This window comes from Ixodes scapularis, unplaced genomic scaffold (assembly GCF_016920785.2).
Source record: "Ixodes scapularis isolate PalLabHiFi unplaced genomic scaffold, ASM1692078v2 PGA_scaffold7__128_contigs__length_106722199, whole genome shotgun sequence".
Classification (NCBI taxonomy): Eukaryota; Metazoa; Arthropoda; class Arachnida; order Ixodida; family Ixodidae; genus Ixodes; species Ixodes scapularis.
In genome coordinates, this window is record NW_024609882.1 from 15,909,053 (window position 1) to 15,933,259 (window position 24,207).

Here is a 24,207-nt window from a genome sequence, read left to right on the forward strand (position 1 = left end):
CTCCTGGCACGTCGGTGTTCAGTTTGGTCGAGTGGCAACTTTGACCGACTGATGCTGTCTTGTAATAATACGTCATGTGCGGCCACTGACGTCTGATGCACTGAAGCTGCAGGGCTGGCTTCTAATCCGAAAATTTTCCTGGTAGTTTTCGGCATCAATGCAGCAAGCTCGGGCATGTATTGCTTACGTGGCTGTGCCTTTTGCTGTACCGTTGACTTGATAGCTGGCAACAATTTTTGTTTGCTATCCATGTCTGGTGATGCTTGCAGTTCACTTTTGAAAGCAACCAACCATTCTATTCCTTCAAGTCACTCGGGGCATTCTCCCTCAAAGTTGGAAATTGTGTGCTTCGTGGAGTGGACACAGAAAATTGATGTCAGCAAATTTTTAGGTATTGTCCTTGGACGACAACCAACACCAAATCCACTGTCACTGCATCGCCGCTCACCTGCTTTGTCGTGCTTACCTCTTGTTGAGGTGATGGACATGAGGAGCTTCGGGGTAATCAGGGATTCAGAATCTTCGATTCAGCACCTTCGGCATCAGGGACAAAGGTCGCCGAAGGTAATCCTTAATCTCCCGTGGTCGCTCCGCGAGACGTAATCGAGGGTCGATTGGCACAAACCATCGCAGACCAATTCATTGGTACGGGCTGCTTTGGTAGACATGGTCGGCTTCATGCAGTGGTAGCAAAGTGGTTTTCGGTCGCACATTCGCATCACCTACGTTTTCCTCGGTGTACTTTGTTGAGCACAAACCTACACACGATGTCGGGAATGCTTCGGCGTTAGAGTGTCTCATTGAATTGGCATTGAATACTAAGACGCAGCCGGTGGCGGTCGTCGTGCCATTGTGGCGTAAGTTACCCTTGGTTTGTCAGATGCCGCTTCGCTCGCAGAAGTCTCGGTTGAAATACCTGTCAAACTTGTTCCGAAACAATCTCGGCAATCAAAATAAAAGCCATGCAACTGATGGCAGGAAGTAGCTTCCTGATCTCGTTCCAGACAACGTCGTGGATGATGTCGTGGATGCCTGGGAGGCTGGCGTCGAAGTAGTAGCTGGACAACTCGAGTGTCGAGACGCCGGGAAGTTGTTCATAGTGGCAGGCTCGGGCATGCAGTGCACATTCCATGTTGGAAGCCTCGGTGATATGAACACTTCGACTGTTGTTGGGGGTTGCGGACAAGGCTGCCGAAGGTGTTGTCCCTCACGTGAGAAGCATGGGATTCTTAGGTTCTTGTCTTCTGTAGCATCAAGGTCGGCGTGGGCGTGGGCGTGGGCGCTAGGTCAAGCGCAAAACATCCTCCACGAGTGCAATGGCGCTCTAATTGGGGCACTGTCATGGACAGAATCAAGAATGCGGCTCTCTCTCGTTGATGTTGGCTGACAAATGCGCGCTTCAGCTCGATCTTGCAAACTTCCCATGACGTTAAGGAGGATCCATGGTTCTCAGACCAGCGCCGGCAGTTTCTTCCACGAGAAGTATAGGTTCTGCAGGAGCTGGTTGTCTGTCCACCCAATGTGGCGGGCGACACTGTCATATTGTTCAATCCAGTCCTTGACGTCTTCATACACCTTGCGTGAAAAAGCGTCGGAGTGTGATTTGCGACGGGCATGCAAACAATGGTGGGAGGGGACACGGTTTGCTGCTACAGGTTTGTCATTGTTGGCTTAGTCAGCTTCGGATTTTCTGACAGGAGACCAAATTCCGGTGGTTTTTCCTGGTAGCAGCAACTGGCTCGGATTTCAGGTGCTTCGTGGTGTATTTCCGAGGTTACTTTTTGTGGTATTCGGTCGTCTTGCGGTTGTTCTGCCAGGCTCGGGTCAGGACTTTGCTTACGGCTCGACGGGGGTGTAAGACGCAGGATAGTCCGCCAGCCAAATCCCTTTATCGAGTAACTTGGCTGAAGAGCCGCCGGGTTCACACAGAGTGAAGGGCTATGGGTGCCCAGCACCTCCACCAGAACATACGATTACAGCTGAGCATGACCTGCAGTGTCCCAGAATAGTGAATATTGATAGAAGATAGGACTGGAACAAGGATCCGTGACAGTATAACAAAACTCGCAGAAGAGAATTTATCCTGACCACTGAAGAAGCTGCATTGCTTTAGTGGCATTCTGTCCGAATAAATCCTCTCCTTCGGGGTTTGGCGACTGCCGTGGACGAACTGAACTGAAATGGATGTGGGACCACTTTTCTGGTAATGAGCCACTGCAGACTGTTGCCACAAAGCGGCGTGAGCTGGGTACGTAACACGCTCGATGAAATGTCCGGACAGCTTGCAATTCGCGTAACGAGTGTGGTTGAAACGTTCGTGTTGACGAAACGTGCGACAGACCAGCGGGATCAATACCAACTACAACACCTGTGCTCCGTGAAAGTGCACGTCTACGCCGGAACAATTTCGGAAGCAGCACAGCATCACCTAAACCATGGCACAGGAACTACCAGCTTGAAGGCAGCTCTTCGGTGCGCCGCACACCTGTGCTCCGTGAAAGTGCACTTCTACGCCGAAACAATTCGTAAGCAGCACAGCATCATTCAGCACGGCACGGGAACTACCAGCTTCAAGGCAGCCTTCCGGTGCGCCGCACAACCGAAGTAAGCCCTCGGTCATTTGATCGAAGCTGCACCACGATTGCATACCGCCAAGCACTACTCACGCAATTTCCGTCGCTAAACTGTGTATCCAAATATATTGCACACGCTTCACTGCAAACCTCGAAGATTCCGATGGTCAACGAGAGCACAGAAACGTCGCCTTAAATTTTATCCTAGCGGTATCCGAATCAATCCGAGGTCCGAGCAACGTAGGTCAGATTGTCTCTTCCGTGGCAATATCCCGGTCGGTCACCAGCGAAATGCACACCGTTCCTCCGTATTTTCACGTTATACCTACGTCAAACACCACGCTGAACTCTGAACTCGCTTTCGACCGGCCTCATATGACGGCTTCCGCGTCTGAAATCAACTCGCCGAGACGAACGACAACCAACAAAGTATCCGACAAGCTCCGGCCCAGCTGGGGCCAGCCGCTGCATCGGCGCTGCCATCTTTCCTGTGACGTCACGTATTTGGTTTGGTCATGTGACGTGTGGTCAAATTTGCGTACAATGGCAGCCGCCTTATGGGGGTCACTTTCGAGTGCAGACCGGAACCCCGGTTTATCGCTCTAAGCCCCTCTACCTCGTTGTACACACTATATGTTACGATTTATTTGCGTCCTCGTGTACTTCGTGCTTAGCGTCCTTTGTCACAACTATTGTGGATTGTCAGCAATACTCGTATTATTCTCATTAGTTTTTTTCACTGGGCGAATGTGCCAGGTTTATCATGCACTTTGATTTATACTTGGTGAATTTCCTTGGTCACAATTTTTGTGCAAGGTAAATCAGCTAAATAATAAATTTCAAAATAAAGTATGGAAGCGCGTATTCCTCCACCTTAGGGTGTTGTTCTTAATACTTACTCTAACAATAATGTTTTGGGGGAAATACTTACCTGGGATTGTTTATTTAGATGTTTTCTCTTGTTCTTTTCCAGCCCCCGAGTCTGCAAAAGATCCTTAATCCGGCCCTTTATAAGCTCGTCAAACACAAAGTTGGGGCCGAAGTTGATGGAGCGCACCGATTGGCCGCTCACGACAATGACTTCGCGCTTTTTTTTTTTTTTATTGACTTCTAATTGGCGCGTTCCGCGAACTTTCGGCTCCAGCTTTGTGTTTCACGAGTTTAGGACCCCTTCCCTAATCATTCGAACCATATTTGCAGATTGGAGGACACTAAATTTTCAGGGCTTTCTAGCGCCACAGTTACTAACAAGATGAGAACGGTAAGGCGTCCCTTTCTGATGTTGAGCCTCTGACACGTGCTCCTTGCCTTCCGCCGTGCTTTGGCTGCACGTGCACGCTTGAAGCTCACGATACACTATAGTGTTTTTCCAAGGTGTACGAAGCTCGCGCGGGAGGCGGTACAACTGAAGGTCCTCCCCTAACGTTCTCATTTCATCAGACGATATAGTGACGTATATGTATCCCTGGTGGTTATTATTATTTTTTTTTTGAATCCGTGCGAACTTTATTTTTCGTTGCCTAACCATATTGCGACATAAGAATTGTGTAAGGGAGCTCGTTCCGAATTCCGAGAGAGAAAGGACGACACTATGCCACTCACTACAAGCATACCCACTTTGATGACGTCACAGAACTAAAAAAAAACTTGTTCGCGCAGTTTTTTTTTTTTTTTTTCGCGTTTACTTGTTTTTAAAAGAAAAAAAAAAGACATATGCACCAGTATAGCGCGTATGCCATACCACACAAAAGACGCATACGAAGAAAAATCCGAAAATTAAGTATTTTACATTTCATGTCTCTTAACTTTTAAGTGGTTCAGAACAACCTACGTTACCTTATACACGTATTATTAGCATAAAGCACACGAAATATCGTCGGCGCTGCGCGCCACATATACTTAGTTAAAATATCACTTGCGATGAATTTATTAGAGAATGTGCGAAGAAATCAAAGCCATTTGTGTGCAATCGTACAGGGAACGTATGGTGGCCAACCATGGCCAAACGTCAAATTGGCCTGTGCATTCTTCATTGAGAAAAATACATATTGGGTCGTATTGTTCCTTCTCATGGCATTATGGCACCTGGGTCGTATACTTGCGGATGTTCTCTTTTCTTTTTTGAATATACTATTTTGCTTTCTCACATTACACAAACCGTTCCTTGCCTTTTAAGAGACTTCCGGTCTCTTCGTTTCGGCAGGCCCTCCGAGCCTATTGATGTCAAAATTCCTGGGACAATCAACTTCTACAGAAATCACGAAGTTGGGGATCTGGCGAGGTCCTTCTGCTGCGCTATTTAACACTTCAGAGGGGATCGGTCGTCATTCGGGAGTATTAATGAATTTCCAACAAATATCTCGCTCACCGGCCCTTTAGCTAGCCACCTGGACAACTGGTCATCAACTATTTCGCAGCAGCGCTTTCCTTCAGCGCTTCTGTGAAAAGGGTCCATTAGCGGCGAGATGCTACAGTGGCGCCCTCGTGTGGTTCCCTCTCTTGACGTCATGACCTTGCGAACAACATGTTCGATGGTGTGTGTAATGAGCGTGGTGGAAGCCTGAAATTATAGCGCTCTGAAACAAACATTGCCAACACCGCCGAAATTTAAGTTCACATATTCCTCTTATTTCCGTCGATGAGAAATCCTTCGCTGACGTCGTAGTCAGCATTCGGCCAATCGTGGCAAGCCGACCACAGCGACGCTTTCGATCGCGCACGTCGCCAATAGAACGCCCGATGCACGTCCGCCATTGAACGTATAGTTTGTTGCAACATAAGAGTGTTGCGTTCAATGACCGAATTGAACGTGGAAACCGTCACGTGAAAAGTCTGTAACACGCGTTACTCATCTCTTGCAATACCTCGGGTAAAGCCGCCTTGTTTTCGACGGGGGCGACTCGAAAGAGATGTCGTGACCGGAACTACGGTCTCCCGCTTCACGCGCACGTGATGCTGCCGGCGGATTATTGTTCTCATCGGCGCGGTAGTTTGTGTTTGAGAGTGTTTTACACTCATTATTCCGTTCTGATGACACCCAGCGTCTATCGAAGAACACCCGGGCTATCTGTTCTCGCATTGAACGCAGCCCACCAAATCGGAGGGCGCTTCGTCACGCTTCTGTACTCCGCTCATCCCCAAGCTGACATTGCGGTAACAGCTGTTCGTTGGACCAATCATGCGTTTATATTTGGTCACGTGATCATGCTCCCGCCCATACCAATGAGCAAAGGGTTAAGTCACGTGATGAAAGGGACGTGGTTGATTGGTCCGGCGATCGCGTGCCTTCAGCGTCGCTGTCAGCGTAGGAGTGAATGGAGCTATAAGGTCGTGACTCGGGAGTGTACTCCACCGCCGAGTTACTCGTAAAAAGAGGAAGCTTTTTTTCACTTTTTTTTTTTTTCGTTGTGTTATTTTTCTTTGGGTTATGCAAGCGGTCGTAAGAGAGGGGAAGGCGATTCATTGACGTTGGAGGGATGTTTGTCTTTGGCCGTCGTTGACATTCCGCAAAGTGGCCGTCTGTCTGTCTGCCTCTTTGTGCGGCGAAGAGGACGGGGGGAAGGGATTCGGATAAGCTGAGGTCACCGGATGACGCCGGAGGATCGGTGGCTCGCAGAACCTCGTGCGAAAGCTGGCGTGGCAGAACTCGGGGACCCTGGTTTCAACCCTTCCATCCCTGCCCCGTTTCAATCTGGATGGGCGTCTTACAGGCGTGCGGTCGTGTGTACACCGCTACCGCGTGGTCCGCGTCAAGGACCCCCAGGCTAGCAGTGGTGTGCTGCACTGGCTAAATTTCTGATCTGCAGCGAAAACAGCAGACGCCCGCTGGGGGCTGACTTCACTTTCCGCTGTCCGCACATACACGCGACACAATTTATATAATCGCCTTTCGCGGAGCTCTCCTTTTTGTGTAGTGGGCTGTGGCAAGCTCATTTTGACCGTGCGCAGTAGCTACCGGGCATGCGTCCCACAGCCCCGCGACTCTGCGTTTTTTTGTTGTTGTTTTTTCGCCCGAGTGATCAGCGCTGGAAAGGTGCAAAGCACGTACTGAAGTCTCAGAAAGCGTTCGTAACCTGTATACACTCTCTCTGTGGCAGCTTGGGTTTTTGTTCGCCTGTCTATTGGATGTTGCAACTTGTATCCGCTGCTTGCATCAGGTGTTTGTGCTCTTAATGAACGTAATGACGTGGCTGTGTCAAGGCACTTGGTCTGCCGCAATAACGCTTGCCGTTTCCAGTGCCAAGGATGTCAGGCAAGCTTTTTTTTTCGTGTGAAATAATAAACACTTTATCAGTTAATAATATGCTGTCGTTCTATTTCTTTTTTGTTCTGCTTTCAGTTTACTTCGTTTACGTAATCGTTCAAGTTCGATACACTACAACCGCTTCTATGTACACCTGGCGTCGAATACCTCGTGTGACCTTGGTTTCTCTTTACAAATATGTGCGAGCGGATGATCTTTAGTATAAGGAAAAAAGAATTAGTCGTTAGTTGTTCAGACAGCGGGAGTTTAGTCTACCAGAGTATGGCGACATTGTTGCTCACTGTAGATGATAAATTTAGCCAGTGCAGTGCGGCTGCTAGCTTGGGGACTTTGAAGTGCATCACGCAGTAGTGATACACGACCGCACGCCGGTACGATGCTCATCCGGATCGAAACGGGAAGGGGTGGGGATTGAACCCTAGGATGTCTGGGTCCTGCAATGCGAACGAAAGAAAGAGAAAAAAAAAATACAGTAACCTTATGTTTTGTTTTTAATAAGGCTGAAGACAAAGTTAAGAGCAGGAGGAGTAAACAAAGAGGTCAACCAAAGTGGACTGCTCTGGGTGGCTGCTTTAAGTTGGGGGAAGGAGGGAGTGGAGGGAGATGAGAAAGGAGGAAAGCAAGGGAGCAGAGGGGACGTGACTGACTGGCTAACACCCGCGTACTGTGCACACTGCGAGTGCAGAATCCTGCGCGTACGTAATCATGAGAGTGTCGAAGTATTACGAATAGCACAAAAACTAGAAACACTAAAGGTATACGTCGTTTGCATGACACAAACGTTCATCCACGTGACGCGAGATGCGCGTACCAGCGCGAAGTTCTCTTAAACAGATAAGCGCTTAGCACAACCGCAAAACTAGCAGTCTTGCACGTGAACACACGTAATGAAGAATAAAGCAGTTTTTACAAGCAGAACTTCGTGCGAGTTTCTGTTAGGAAACGTCGAAGAGCCGTTTGCGACCTTCTACCTTTCCAGGCCCCTACTATCTCGGACGCCCTAAATAGTCGATCGTTTAGACGAGAGTGTTCTTTAAGAGTTCCCTCTCTGTACCGTAAAAAGTACATTCCTGTAATAAATGGGATGTAGCTTCTTGACAATCACACCCTGGACAGTTCGGACTGTGCGTTTTCCCAATTCGGTGAAGGAAGTTTTGTGCGTATGATACACACACACGCGTCGTAGGTATGTGGAGTTGGTTTGGAGTACCTGTTTAGCATCTGAAAACACTGTCCAGGTTTGAGCTGGCTTAGTCAATATAAATCGAAGAGCTTCTTGAAGTCATACCATAGCTCAGCCGCTGTTGTGGACGTTTTTTGATGCAGCTCGAAAAGTCTCGTTTGTGACGTAAGATGAGAATCACAGTGCTCTTTGACGCGCAGGACCCATCTGTATATGCGCGAGTTTTGGATGCCTGCTTAGAGGAAACGGTACATAAAGCGAGTTGCTTACGCACAAGTAATGGTGTTTTTTATTTCCTTTTTCCGTCCTGGGTTTTAAGTGCTATACCAAAAACAAAAAACAACGCACTTTTTTCTTTTTTTTGCCCAGGATACATTTATTTATTTTTTTTGAATGGAGGCAGTTATGTTACTTCGCGGCATTCGTTTGTGATTGCTTTGTTTTGTCTTTTTTGTTTTTACATTGATGAACTTTCGGATGGTAGTGTAGTTCGGTACGTGATCACTCCCATGAGTTTCAATATGCGCAAACCATGTGGCTTGCTAGTGCTGTCGAAACGGATATCAAGTCAAGGCAGCTGCTGAAAATCCGTCCCGTAGAAATATGTCGACGATCCGTCATTGAGGGTTTGATCTATGCTTCTCCATATAGGGTGATGGGTATTGAAGTCACTCGTAAGAATGTATGTTAGTCACATTGTATTTAGGATATATTCAAAATACTGCTGGTCGAATACGGACTTCGGTGGTGTGTATGATGAGATCATTTTAAGCCTCACTTTTCGTCTTTTGAAATCGTGACATAAACGTATTCGTCCGGCGCGTGTGCTGGTACGACGTGTGCAGTATATACCTAAAATATCTCTTTTGATCAACGTAGTCACTCGATTTTACTGTTACCGAAAGCTAAGTCAAATTTTTCACACCGCAACAGTCGAGTATCTTCTGGCAGGTTTTATTCAGAAATTACAATGATGGAAAAGCTATATTTAAAACCCAGCTGTCTGGAGTCGGAAAGTCGCGAACGAAACCTCTCGCATTAGGATGGAGGCCTCCTTATGATGTCCGTCTACTCTGCTGACGTACGCTATCTGCGATAGCGGCGATCACCAAAGCGAGTTATTAATCGGTTCATGTAGCTAGCAGAGCCTCTACTTCTGGAAGCTTGTTTGCATCAGGGTGTTCTCTTTTAAAAGCTTTTAATTCAACAAATAACCTAAGTTCGAGTACTTGAGCGAGATACGTTTGTGGTCTTTGGTAGCGTGAACAATTCAACGACGGGTGGGTTTATGGCGTGTCCGCGGAGGTGCGCTCGAATATTTCAAGTAAATGCCACGTGGGGCTGGCACTTGTATTGACATCATCGATCGCCCTGGACGTTCCCTCAAGGAAGGGCAACCTTCTAATAGCGTAATTTGTTTTTAGTCTGCTTTTGTGGTGCGAGCACATACTTGAATCTTTCTGAAAGGGGTGATTGCGAGCGGCTTGTTTGCCGAGTCAAGAGCAGCGACTTTTACAGAGAGATTGCCATCGTTGTTGATTTTGTGTGAGGCACTCTATCCTTGCGCTATTGCGACAATTTCATTGACCAGCACATTTGGGTTTACACGACAAAATGGCGCGTTTTTCGTGTGCTTGAAGGCAACAGGAATTCATGTTGCGCGATTTTCTTCCTGTACGTGACGACGGTATATGGTCCGCCACCATCTGCTTCATCTGCTGTGTCCGTCAGTGGTACGGATTTGCCCAGATGGGACACTCTGAGTCATTTATTTCGCGAAGAAACAATAAACTTGTTCAAAAACTCGAAGCGCCTCACCGCAGCGTAATGCCAGGTTATGCATTGTGGGCATAACTGGGAAGCAAAATCGACTTCGCTATGACGACTGACCTTCGGGGCGGAGCGAGCGCTTAGAGGTACAAACTTTAGCGGTGCAAAAATGTCCGTAATGCTTCGAGATCATCGACGTGTTCTTTGACGTTCGCGGTCTTTCCCGGGTTTGGCAAGTGGTATTAATAAAGCAGACTGTCTCTCTACACTATGCGTACTTCATATGATTCTGATGCGAAACGCTCAATATTCCATGTGCAGATGACAAGGTTTGGCAAAATTCTTGTGGGTCAATACCATTACAGATTTCGCGCGTCAAACTCGATGTGCGAACAGGTCTATTTCGCGAGGCGAAATCTCGGTTTCGGTAAACATTAGCGCGTTGAAAAAATGCATCGTGTGAACAAACCTCTAGTGGGCAGTTTCGCCGTCGTACGCTTTCTGCAACTCACCAAGGAGTAAATTTACTTTCCATTTGTGCACTTCGTAAAATCTACACTGCGCAAAAAAGAAAATGATGACTAAGTAGAATAGTGTATACAAGACAAGCGCTGCGCTTGTCTTGCGCAGCGCTTGTCTCGTGTATATCCTTCTACTTTGTCTTAGCTTTTTTTTTTTTCCTTGTTTTCTTTTTTGCTATGTGATGAATTTGGTATTTACACGTACGAGCCAACTTTCCCGCATTTCCACCCCAATTCATTTGTAGGCAGCTTCCAGTCTATATTAAAGCCGAATTGACTGATCGTAAATGTTTGATTTTATAGAAGGAGCGAAACGTCGAACTGTCTACTCTAGATATGTTGAGGTCATCGCATGCAGGTGCGGCTCAAACTAGAGCAACTGAATAAGCAACGCTTCGAGTATCGCCACCGCAATTCCCGATTTTCTTGTGGGCGCCGCCATTTTGTTGCTGAGAGCAGCAGGGGCGCAATAGACCTTTTTTTTTTTTCTTAAAAATTTAGCGCCACCTGGTGGTTAAATAAACAAAAACCAGTTTCACTTTCGACAAGTTATCGGAGGTTATGGAACTCTATTTCATCGGGCACCGTCACGTTTGCACGTTAATGGCTTGCCATTAACGTGCGAAGAATCAGCTCTCACCTGCAGGTGAGAACTGATTCTTCGATCACCTCGATATTCTTTCTTGATTTGTTTCAGCTTCGACGTCGTGAACATAAGTCCCGACCAGTACAAAAGCCGACCCATGCATGAGCCCCTGGATGAAATTTCCGCCACCAAAAGGCTTCAGAGCCAAACTTGTCGCGAGACATTGATGGGACCACACTCCCAAATGGACGCTCACACCGCCGTTTCATATGATTCGTGCGTCGCGTGGATAAATGCTCACGTCTCCCCATACATCATCCGCTCGGTAGCATCCTCAATTTCTTTCTTCATCAGCCTCAAGACGGCCGCCATTCTCTTGGCGCATTTGTCGTTTACAGTGAGATGGCCGTATAGTGATCAAAGTTGCCAGGCTGAATTTCGAAAAGGGTGTGCGGCCTGCAAGTTCACCTGCTCTTTGCGCACCTCGTGCGTTTGTTTACCCCCCAAACGCCCCTCAACGTATACTTTTACTTTCCCCCGGCCAACGACCAACGACGGCGAACTCTTGGCTAGCTCTATCGCGCATTCCCCTACGCGCTCTCCATGTTGCCCTCCCTCGCCTAGCGTTCCGATACGTCGAGGGCGCGTTTTGGAGCACTTGCGGGCCGTATATCGGTGATTGTTTTGACTCGAAAATGCGACTTCACGAGCTTTTGGGTATACGGTGTCGCGGGAAGCTTATAGTGCTGTAGTTTTTCGCTCTGTCGCGGTCCGGTTCAGCGTTTCTGGAGGTTTCCTGCGATTTCAGCTAAATACTTGAGATAGCTGGCAACAGTGTATCCAAGCGTCAAGATGGCCGAAGCGTCGTGCCTCCGAGGTGTGTCCTGGCGTTCGGTGACTCTATATAGTGTGTACACCATTCCTAGAATCAGCTTCTGCGCGCCGCCATCTTTGTGTATACTGGGACGCATATGCGAAGGAGAGGTCTTCTCTTCTGCGGAATATATGAGGCTCCGGTCGCGCGTCCAAAGCCGAATGACTTGGCATTTTTCGTCTGGGCGATGAGTGTCCGGTGGCTTTGACCGTCGTCACACCACCGCGGTGGCGCTGTTGTCGCCCCGGCGCGTGTGCAGACGCTTCACTTCCCATGAATCATGTTTCTGTGCACACTCAAGAATCCAGCCATGTGGACGAAACCCCGATTTGTTTGTAGACAGCGCGTCGGTCGATATAGCGCTTACTTAATTATACCGAGCACACGTTCCTGACTTGTACACTGTCTGCTTATAGCGGCTTTGTTTTTTTTTTTGTTTTTTTTGCGCCAGTTTTTTGTGACGTTGCCACTTGTATCCGTTATTTGCATTGGGTGTTCATGCTGTTCGTTTACTTAATAATACGCTTGAGCGAATCGAGGCATTTTGTTTGCGAGAACACCTGCCCTTTCCAGTGCCAGGAATGTCAGGTGTTTTATATTTTTTATTTCCTGTTTGCGAATTAGTACATACATTTTCAATTCATAATATACAGTCGGTCTGTTTTTTCCAGCTTTAGTCCTACTTGGTTTATGCTTTTTTTGTTTTGTTTTTATTTAATTTCAATACAACGACCGCTTCTAGGAACGCCTGGCGTCGAATTCCGTATGAGGCCTTGACGTTTTCTTTACAGATGTATAAAAGCTGATGATTGGTAGATGAAAAAACAAAATAACCTCATGTTTTCTTTTTTATACTACTGCGAAGAGACATCTGCAACGACATCGGAGCCGTGCGTCGTGAGTGCGTTTTATTTTGCTTGGTGGCTGCGCGGCGGGTTATATGGTTGGGGGGTTTCTAATTTTTCTTCGAATTCGAGGGTATTGTTTAGGTGTTTATTTTTCTCACAAATTCGGTGTTTTTCGGTATCAAATGAACAATCGGGTGTTTTTAAAAAAAAGGACCATGGGCATGGTACTCCTCAACCTCCGGGCAACATATACACCAACACAGTGTTTACAAACAGGCCCGCTTTCCATTTTGGTTTGTGCGCACTGCGCGTGCGCAGAAACCAAAATGAAAAGGAGTGAAGCGTCTGCGCATGCGCAGTAAGGACAGCAGCGCCACCGCAGTTGCGTGACGTCAGTGAGTTGAGTTGGTCTATATGTGGGAGCCGAATACTTAATAAACGTTCCCGTAACGATAAGATAAAATAAAATTAGATAAAGCGTGTGGCTTCCGAAGAAACTGCCTCGCGTACGGTTCATTGGGGGCTGTGCGTACAGTGTACAGCACGGGCCTACGTTTTGAGGCCCGGCCCAGCCGGGGCCCGCTGAATCTGTCTTACCCGACCCGAGCCCTGCTCGGTGGCATGCTTACCTGATAAGGGCCGGGTACATATACACTCAAACTCAACTTGAAAGAAAGTGTGTGCCGAAAACCCTCAGTTTTCCCGTAACAAATCGGAACAGCGCAACCGTTGTGAACTGACGTCAGAAGTATAAAAAAAATATATTAAAGCGAATAATAATAATAATAAGAATAATAATAATAATAATAGTAATAATAATAATAATAATAATAATAATAATATTAAAGGCGGAGACGACTTTTATTTACTGTCTTCGTATACTAGCATCGAGGCAGGTGCGTCTCGTCCGAAACCGAGTGTCTGGATCGAGCCCGGCCGGGCCCGTGCAGAGCTCTAGGCTATGTTCCGGGGCCACACAAAGTAATACTGTACATACAGACATTCTACACTCGAAACTTGGGCTTTTATTATTCAAGAAGAGTTCCAATTCGGGGTTTATCGGCGTTTCCCAGATTTTGGTGGAGCCAGCTCGGGAAGTATCAGGCTTAATTGTTAATTTACTGAAAACACGACTTACGAATTTTAAAAAAAGCCGGGGCGGAAAGCAGTGTTTTTCACATCCGTCGTGGGTCGGATGTTTCGCTCAATCTCCCGGCGTGGATTTTCAGTCCACATTATATTAACTTTTTATCAAGCACTTTGCGAGCGCAGGTAAAAAGCTCTAATACCACGAAATACTTTTAGGCGTTTTGCTTTTTTTCTGTAGAAATGTCAAACACGCCTCCTCGGTTAATTGTTGACGAACTTTCACAATTAAATACTGGCGATCTACTTGGGTTATATCAATATATTATATATATATGGAGAGCCCAAAACCTGCTCTGTATATAAATTATAAAATGACTCAGCTGTATAAAATACCATTTGCGGGACGTTTACGTTAATGTTATGCGAAAACCAAAAAGTACCAATTTTGAAATCGATTTTCTCCAAAAAAAAAAAAAAAACTTTTTTTTTTGTTAAAATGTAGATATGAGAGTTGTCTACTCGAAAAGCGACTCGAGAAAGTGTGTATTTTGTTTTTATGTTTTATATTTAAGCCTCAATATTGGAAAAAGACGTCTTTGTTTTGCAAGACCTAAGTCAGATATAGCGACCCGCGCATTTCTATACATTGTGAAAACGTTTTCTTGAATGTTTGTATGCGTTTTGTAATCAATTATAAACTCATTTCGTGGTATTGAATAGTTATTTAGTTGAATAGTTAGTTATGTTGAATAGTTAGAAGTTGAATAGTTAGTTATGTTTTGATAAGAGTGGAAAACCACAAGAAACATATCTAATCAAATCAGCAGGCCTAGTAGACCTTCAATATCGAAGAGGCACAGACGTTGTATTATTTCCATTTATGAAACTTTCATTGTAATATGACAAGCTATTGGCTGTTGTATTACTAAGACATAGAAAGTCACCACATTATTGATATATTATATACAATTCTTTCCGAAACCAGACGCTTGGGTTTGTTCACTGCACATCGCACAGATCACCAGGGAATGGCCTTTCACTTCCGTAATACGCAAAAGTGATGACACAGAAACGGTCCGAAACACACGGAAAGATTGTCACGGAGAGGGGTAGGGAATAAAAATAAATAAATTAGAATAAAATTACCCAACTCCGATCTTACCGAAAAATCGGCGACACGTAAAGGTAAAAAATAAAAAAATTAATCAAGACGAAGAAACTTGGCCGCACACGGCAAGAACAAAAATCAACTCCCCCGGGCATTCCCTAAACGGGACACAACCAAATGCGTGCGAACACGCTCTCTGCAGCACCGTCAAGCCGCTACGCCATGACGAAATAAACCCAACTAAACAATGCTAACAAACAATTATTAAAAAAAAAAACTTAAAAAAAAAAAAAAACGTTCAGCAGAATCGCACTCGAGAAACAAAGTTCAGTGGGGCGAAGAAACACACACGAATTAAAAAAAAAAAAAAAAAAGTCTTAACTGACCGACGCCGAGTCTAGTCCCAGGTCACTGAAACCTGGCAGGATGACGGCGTCCAGATGATGCTCGAATCTGTTCTTCACTCTGTTCCACAGTCACGACGGCTGTGCGGAACAGATTGAAGAATTGACTCGAGCAGCGATGCGCGAGAAGGTAACCGAGACGTAACATGCCTCGAGCTTCATATCGGGTGAGGAGCTTTCGAGGTAGTTATTGTAGTTGCTCAAAATTTTTCTTTTCCCTCCCCTTTTTCAAAAGAACACGTCAGCCGGCGTTAACTTTTCATCTGGGGAGAAGGCCACTCTTCACAAACGCTTGTAGTTGACAAGGAGGCTGACTTTGACCCAACTAGTCTCCGGGCACAATAAACACAAGCATATTTACCAACACGCTCGTTTTTAATGTCAGTCTCCGGGCTTTGCTGTTTCCAAAAGAGATAACCCTTCGGTGCTATCGGATCTCCGCGGAGAGAAATAGAGCACGGCCGTTTCAAGGATAGGGCGCTCGAAGAAGCTTGGGCGAATACGCGGTATCGTTTCACGCGTGCACGGACGGCTGGTTTCAAATTTTCCCCACATCCCTAACGAAACCGGCCCACCTCCGTGTATGCGTCTGCGGGAATTTTGTTCCGCGCCGTCGGTTTTAGCGCGCACGCGGCGTTGTTTTGGCTGGCAGAACAGTTGTTGACCGTGGATATTGTAAGGCCGTGGTGTCCTCATCCTTCCAGACAACAGTTATTTTGTTTTCCCTTCTGCAATACTCTAACTGACCGACTCCTGCTGGGTGGCCGTCACTGTTCGCCGCGTCAATGACACATTCGTACCATTTGACTCCTCGTGACACAGGGTGCGCTGCTCGCTTTACTGTCACGGGCCGTCCTATCTAACATAACGAGCGCGAAAGGTCGTGGTCTTCTGCCGGTTCCGAAAGGGCGGAAGGTTCATATAGGCCCATGAGGGCCCCGAATCAATACGACTTCTGCCGATTTCTACACATTAAAAATTAAAGACACCTGCTGGTCTGTTAAAAAGTGTTCTTTTGAACTCCTCCAACGTAGCTTGCCGCCTATAATACATTTTAAATGCTCAATAAATATAACAGGGTGGAACTACTGTATTTCTTTTTTATGGGTTAACGTTGAAAAAAGGTAAAAATATTTCCAAGTTTGTGAAGACGCGCAATTCGCAAGTCAGTTTCGCGCCGTAAAAACACGTTTTTGTACGATATTGATGCTTAAATATAGAACATACAAACAAAATACACACTGTCTCGACTTGCCTTTCGAGTAGACAGCTATCATATCTACATTTTACCAAAAAATCAAAAATGAGCTTTTTGAGAAAATAGATTTCAAAATTTGTACTTTTTGGTTTTCGCATAACATTAACGTAAAACGTACCGGAAAGAGAATTTTATACAGCTGAGTGATTTTAGTATATATATAAAGAGCGTGGTTTGGGCTCTCCATAGGCATAAAAAGTATCAACGCAACCCAAGTAGATCGGAAGTTTTTAATTGTCAAAGTTCATCAACAATTAACCGAGGGGGCGTTTTTGACATTTTACAGAAAAAAGGCAAAGCGCATAAAATTATTTTATGGCATTAGAGCCTTCTAACTGTACTTACAGTGCTTGAAAAAAAAGATTAATATAATATGGACTCAAAATCCACGGCGGGAGATCGAGCGAAACATCCGACCCACGACGGATGTGAAAAACACTGCTTTCCGCTCCGGCCTCTTTTAAAATTCGTAAGTCAAAACAAAAAAAAAAAAAAATTCGAACAAACTTGCGGTTTGTGGCTACTACGTTTTTAGAGACGACGCCATAACACATATATATTTTTTCCTAAATTAAAAACTCGACCCTTTTTGCCTCCACGATTTACGATGAAATGATCCGTATATATAGAGATCGCGGCTAATTTTTGTTCGACTTAAACGTTTCTTAATGTTTCCGTACCCCGGGTCCCAGGTGTTATATCAGGATTAATTATCATCATCTCGCCTGCATACCCATTGTTATTTTGTAACTCGGCGCTTTACTTTTTTTTTTCTTTTTTTTGCGTGATTGGATTAAACCAATCACGCACAAAAAAAAAGTTGGTAATGGCGTACCCACAAAGACAAAGGCGCCGTGACGATGCATGTTTTAGCGCTCCTGATTGGCTCCATCAGATCGTGGCCTCGGCTGCGGTCAAACTTAAAACAAAGTATAAACAAAAAAAGCTTGCCCGTCTTTGCTATAATACTACAAATGAACCGTCATACAAATAAAAGACACCGACGCAACACCTTTCTTTTTGCAATCTTAGTTGTGCTGCGCTTTTTATGTGAATCTCTGCTCGCTCATAACTGTTTTTTTCTTTTCTTTCAGCACATTTAATCAATGTTGATGTGTCGTGTCCTAAAATGCTACACCGTTCGGAGTTTTCGCCCGTATAAAAAGTATCGGTCCTTGCGAATCTTGTACGTGGAGCATACTCCAACGTTTCCAGTGAAACGTTCGGAAAAGTACTACCCTGTCCAGGGTCACGCGTAAACGGGAACCTTAATTAAAGTCACAGACCTACATTTTGGATTCTTCATTTTTTTTTATTTCCGCGTTTTATTGACGTCTTTCGGCGTTAATTCAGAAATTGGAAAACGAAAGCGGAATCGTAATCTCCGTTGGTTGTCGGTGACGCAAAACTTCTACCGGATTTTTTCCCCTCTCTACTTATTGCCGAAGATTCCCAAGTACGTAATAGACACACACAAAAAAAACACTTTATTCTATTGATTAGGTAGTGGGCCTAAAGCATGTGGTTGTCTTCTTGCGTAAAATTCATGACGTCATTTTTAGTCGCAGGCGTTTTGAACCTTTCCACACTGCCAATTGCCTTCGGCATCAGGGGCAGTCCAATGCTTCTGCAGATTCATCTCTAGGTTATTTTCGTTGTCTTTCGTTGGGCATCGATTATATGGCAGGGAGGGAGCGAGCGCCAAGTTCGAGAGACATTTCAAAATATCTCCTTATACTTTTTTTTTTTCTACGCTTTTGTGATTCGATGCCAAGTCGTGGTCGTTTCTTATCTCATCAGATATCGGTGGGTCGACCGTTGACGTCAAAAATGCGTTTTCAAGATGCCTTCGAGCAATCCTACCACGTGACCTCAGTCGCGTCTTCTCGCCTCTTACGTCCGAACAAAAGGTCTATGACGTTTTTTCGGGTTGCGAGGAGGCTAGCGCGAGTGGAAACTGAAATTTTCTCGGCTTTTCCTAGCTTTCTGAGGGGTCTCGTCCACCCTTTCCGCAAAGAGACCGAGGGGGAAAGGACCTTCGGGAATGCCGCGTCGCGGGGTGAAGCCTAGCGGTCGCCGAGGGGGGAAACGGCGACGCGCCGCAGTTCCTGGTGTGGCTGCCGGCAAAGAGAGAAGTAGGCCTCCCCTCCGCCGCTTTCCTCCTCGCCCTCCTTTTCTTTTACGTGAGGGGGTCACGTGGTAGCCGGCTCGGTGTATAAACCGGACGAGGGATGGCTGATGGAGCGGCAGTGGAGCAGACGCTTCTAGCGAGACAGCATCGCGCAGTGCTTTTCTCTGACTCGTGACCCCTTCGGATCTACAGCGCCGACATGGCAGCCGTGTTGGACAAGGTCGTGTCTTCCTACCAGTCCGTGATTGCAGCCACGGACCCCCGTGTCAAGACGTGGCCGCTCATGGGCAGCCCGATGACCATGCTGTCCATCATCGCCGGCTACGTCTACTTCGTCAAGGTGTGGGGCCCCAACTGGATGAAGGGCCGGGAGCCGTTCCAGCTCAAGAGGGTCCTGGTCGCCTACAACCTCATCATGGTGGTGCTCAGCACGTTCTTCTTTCTGGCCGGCGGGCAGCACACGTACCTCGGCGAATACAATTGGTTCTGCCAGCCGGTGAACTACGGCACGGATGATAACAGCATGGCCGTCACCAGGCTAGGCTGGTGGTACCTTCTCCTCAAGATGGTTGAGTTCCTGGACACCGTGTTCTTCGTGCTCACCAAGAAGTTCTCGCACATCTCGTTGCTGCACGTCGTGCACCACTCTACCGTCGCCTGGACCGTGTGGATGGGAGTGAACTTCGGCGCCGGCGGCCAGAATGCTTTCTTCCCCTTCATCAACTGCTTCGTTCACATGGTGATGTACACGTATTACTGTCTTGCCGCCATGGGCCCCGAAGTCCGCAAGTACCTGTGGTGGAAGCGTTACCTCACCCAGTTCCAGATGGTGCAGTTTGTCGTGGGCTTCCTCCACGCCGCCGTGCCCGTCTTCTACGACTGCGGATTTCCACCGTACTTCGCCTACATCCTGATGGGCGAGGCTGTCCTGCTCTTCTTTATGTTCAAGAACTTCTACGACCGGGCGTACAAGGCGGCCGCAGCCGCTAAGGCTGCCGCCGGCAAGTCGGCGTCGTCTCAGAACGGACTGAGCAGGATTCCGGACTTTGGGTGCAGTGTCCAGGCGACGTACCACCTGAGGAACGGACACCGCCAGCAGGAGGCGCCGGCCGCCCCCGGTCCCAAGTCTGACTGAAGCGCCCTCCAAGTCGCTCGTCTTCTCATGGACTATGGCGGACCACGACTGGATCAGCTTCGCACCTCGCTAAACTTGGGATGCACCTCCCGGTGTGGTTAAGCTGCTGCTGCTGCTGCAGAGCTCGAGCCACTGAGACTTGAGGCAAGCCGGAAGAGGAACTGCTGTGAAAATTGCCTAGTCAGCGTACAGACAGCGTGAGGCCGCGTCTTCTTTTAGGAACCGTTTTATCTGTTTACCGGCCGATTGGCCATCCTTTTCTTTTCTTGCGTAACTTTTAGCCGAAAGGTTGACCTTTCCAGTCAGTGCACCTCTTATGTATTCTACCTAGTTCAGCGACAAGCCATTCTTTCGTTTGTTTTTCTGTGTGAAAACCGCTGGGAGGTGACCTTTTTTTTTTTTTTTTTTTTAGATATGGTACGAAGTGTACCCTCGTGCTCTATTTATATTTCTTTCGAAGCGATAGTGGACTGACTACCGTATAACGGGAGTGAAACTTTTTTTGGCGCACGCAATTGCTTCTCCAGTGTCTCCACCTACTGCTTTCCTGCACGAGAGACACCGACACGAAAAACGTGGCGAGAGGCAGTGCCAACTATTTGTTTTTTTTACGGCTCTTTCCGCCGTGACATTGACGCGCCTTCGACCAGCCTTCGAAGCGCTGTCAATGGGTTACTTCGCACGTTTTTTTTTTTGTTTTTTTCTTCTTTTCTTACTCTTGCGATCACCCTATTCCCGGAAGTTTATTTTCTTGCATGTGTGTGTGTGTGTATCCGACATCCTCTTTCTTGAGGCGCACACCTGAACTTGCTCCGTCGAGTTTGCTTACCGCCACTCCTCTTGTAAATAGTGTCATCTTCGTCCCATTTCCTCGTTTTTTTTTCTTCTCGCGTCATGTACAGTGTTCCGTGAACACTGTTTGTTTTGGAATAAACTACGCCACCATCTGTTGTTACGAGAAACCGTGTTCTTGCGTCCATTCTTTGTTTTGTTTCCTCAACTCTCCCGTTAGCGCGTGAAAAACAAAAAAAAACATTAGGCTGGGTCGGGTTATAGGACCGTTATTTGCGTGCGGCTATGAGCTACTACACCGCAGAAAGGAAACTGCCCTTGTACCGCTGAGCCACGCACGCAGTGCACCGTTTATGCTTGCGCAGATCATATTGTTTGACTCGCAAGGAAATCGGCTTGCGGATTGGCTCGCTTGTATTCGGTGGTGAGCCCACTTTCTCATTCAAAGTGTTCTGGCTCCCTCTGACGCTGTGATCTTCACAGCAGGGAACATTGACCTTTGCAGTTATCTTAGCGTTTCAATTCCTTTAAAGGTTAGTAAGTTACGTTGCTGGACTTGTTGGTTCATCTTATAAACAAAACAATAGGTGCATGAAGGTACGTTGCTGGACTTGTTGGTTCATCTTATAAACAAAATAATAGGTGCATGAGGTCAACACTGAACAAGCAATTGAGGCAAACGACATTCAAAGGTTGTTTGCCCCGTTTTAATTTGCATGCTTGATACTGGGTGCGTTCGGCGTGCATAAGCTCTTCCGTGATGCCATGTTGAAGACAACGTTAGCAGTCATGCTGTATTAACTAAAGTTTTTACGTACAGCGTAAACTGATATCGCCGTACCTCGAAGCAGGCCGTTCATACGCCGTCTAAACAATCAACGTATACTTTGATATTGTTTTTTTTGTTATTTTTTCTCGGGAGGCCCTTCGTGTTCAAATTTAGGGAAAAAGAAATATTTTTGCACTTTGTTATTGACATGGGGTTTAGCGCTTTCTAAGGTATGCGGCGCAATCGTGTAGATATGTCTAGCGGTCATTCAGAGGCGCTCGCGTCAACTTGCGAAACATCGCCGCTATTCTTGTTTCAAGGTTTGGAAGTTCATAACGCTTGCTTGTAAACAATAGGACTGTTTATACGAATCTTCCTTCTTTACCTAAGGTAAAATTTTTGTTTTATCTTTATATTTCTTTTGGACATCTGGCTATGCTTTCCCTGATTCGATTTACACAATCGAATCGCGGGCCGCGTCGAGGAGCTTGGTGGCAGCCAAACAACGCTATATGTACCGTAAATTCGATGACCCACTAACAGCACTGACCAGCTTGTTTTGCTTAGTTTGTTTAGACTTGAATGTTTTAGCTATAGACGATTTCATGGAACTTGAAACATGCCTAGTCACCGCCCGTTCATTGTTTCTTTTTGGATCACACGTCTGCGCTTACAACTATAGGGGTGTGGGAAAAATCGCTTCAAATCGAATAGCGCTGCGTCATCCCCTGCTTCAAGACTGTAGAGAAAGCAGGCATACATTGGCCTTCCTTTGCCCTATAGGAAGGCTATATGCCAGACGCAGCGCTACTCTATTGTAACGATCATTTGCCATTAAGTGACCCTGAAATTAATTTTTGGCTGGGCTACGTTCTGCGTTTGGCGAGGAGTCAGATCAGACCACGCGCTTCGTGACCAATGGATGGATGGCAGGTAAACGGGCGGCAGCTTGCGCCACCTAGCCTAACAAGCAATGGCGACTGCCAATGTTTCTCGATGGACTTTTGAAAATGATATATTCGAGTGTTGAAGCTATGAGACACTGATGCTATTCGATTCCAAGTGTTGTTATCTCCTCTCTACCCCTGCCCCCAGTCCAGAGTAATGTTAACTATTTATCGAATGTGACCTTCAAGGATCGCGGTGCCATACGGAAGCAAAGAAAAAGAGTATTATTTGGAAGTGATTGGAATGACGATCGGTAAAGTAAAAATGCAAGTAAAATATTCCCCTATTGGTTCCAGATGAGGTGAACACATTTAAGTTTGAAGGATTAAAGTGATAATATTAGAAAAAAACTAACAGCTTCTCTAACAACGCACCGGCGAAAACAAGTTCTGGCAAGTCGAATTTAGCACTTGTTGACTTCATTATCCATTTACATCAATCTAAAACATCCTCGTAAAAAATCCTTATAAAAAAAAGAATGGTTGTTTTAGTGATTGTGAGCGAAAGTTCTACGGCTGTCTCTTATAAAATAATAGAATAACGAATGTCAAATATTAAGAAAATATACTTTCATAAATGTATAGACTAATGCCGATATCACATATTTGCACGCTACGTTTTGCGAGATATTGACAAGCAAAAAGGTGCGAAACACCGAACATTTAACAGTTCTGACGTTAATGACTCACAAAATACCACGTCAATTAAAAATGCCGACCAGCAGCAAAAAGTTGTTTGATCTTATTAGAGGTTTCCCCTTCTCAGGCAAGGCCTCTTACTGCTTGAGCATTTTACGAGACATTCTCGCATTAATTAACAAGTTTTACCTCAATCTGATAGATATATGATCAAGCATTAGATGCCGAGACAAGTAAGAAGCGGATTCGAAGTCCAAGTGACAGGCAATATGGACGAGTGTTACAAACGGCATCGTCGTACGATCACTATTGTCACTCCTCTGCCACAGCCTTCCATCATTTGGCACAAAATAATTACACATCAAACGACACATCCATAAAAGCAGCATTCATTCTACCCAAGTTCGATCTTCTCCGCTTCTATTTCTGATTTGAAACGCCGCTATAAATGATCCGAACTCGATGTGACCTGTCAAGTAGAGCGAGCTCGACAAACTTTCTCGATACCGAGTGTGTTCTTCGAGGAATGCCATTCAAAGTTGTCACGCCTGACTTTTGTGCGTCTGATATTAAGGTCGCATTGTCATTCGCAGAAAACGACTCTTACGTCATTCGCGTGCTTGCTAAAGATGTTCCCATACTGCGTTTCGCACATGTCGTACAACGCTGTCGAAACGACTGGCACAAAAGGGTTACCTTATCGCCTCATCTGCGGGAGAGCGTGATCAAGAGAGACAACAACTTTGGGCGCCCGTAAACAGCTTTGATTGGCGCTCAATACACGCGAAAGCAAGTGCGGCCATAGCTTTGATTGCATAGCCACTAAGAAAGTTGTCTTCGAGTATAGTTCAAAAAGTACGCGCGCTCGACAGCGGCTCTGACAAAGTTGTACGTTGCGTATCAAACCGAAGCATTCATACTGCTCGAGATCTAGACAGTCAGCTACAGTATATCAATTCAACGGTGATAGTGTCTCGCTGTCAAACTTGACGTGAAATCGGCAGAGTTTCGCCGTGTGAGCCCGTCACCTTAGTGGCAACGGCTCGGCTGCACCTACGTAGACTTCTGACAAACAGACGACACGCTCGTCGTGCCTCATTTTTCACCCGTGTAACGTATACCAGTTACGCAACTTTCCGCTTGTCGGTGGAATTTCGCGTTATGCTGCCGCACTTGTTCAGCATGTTGTTGTTGTTTTTTTGTTTTTTTTTTCAAAAGCAACGAAATTACTATCTGAACCAATGACTCGCTCGCGGGTATGTTCAGGACCGTTTTGTAACTAACAAAGAGGTTACTTGACATTCATTTGTTGCATT

General features: G+C 46.1%; 1 protein-coding gene across 1 annotated transcript; it reads left to right on the plus strand.

The window, feature by feature from the left end:
* The first annotated feature begins 18,808 nt into the window (after positions 1–18,808).
* LOC8028043 (elongation of very long chain fatty acids protein AAEL008004) lies at positions 18,809–20,694 on the plus strand. Its single transcript, XM_002410306.5, has one exon. It carries the CDS (start codon positions 18,809–18,811, stop codon positions 19,742–19,744), a length of 936 nt encoding a protein of 311 aa, XP_002410351.1. The 3' UTR covers positions 19,745–20,694.
* Positions 20,695–24,207: the final 3,513 nt, after the last annotated feature.

Coding starts and splice junctions, on each gene's coding strand:
- LOC8028043 (XM_002410306.5), top strand. CDS start 18,809: ATGGCAGCCGTGTTGGACAAGGTCGTGTCTTCCTACCAGTCCGTGATT.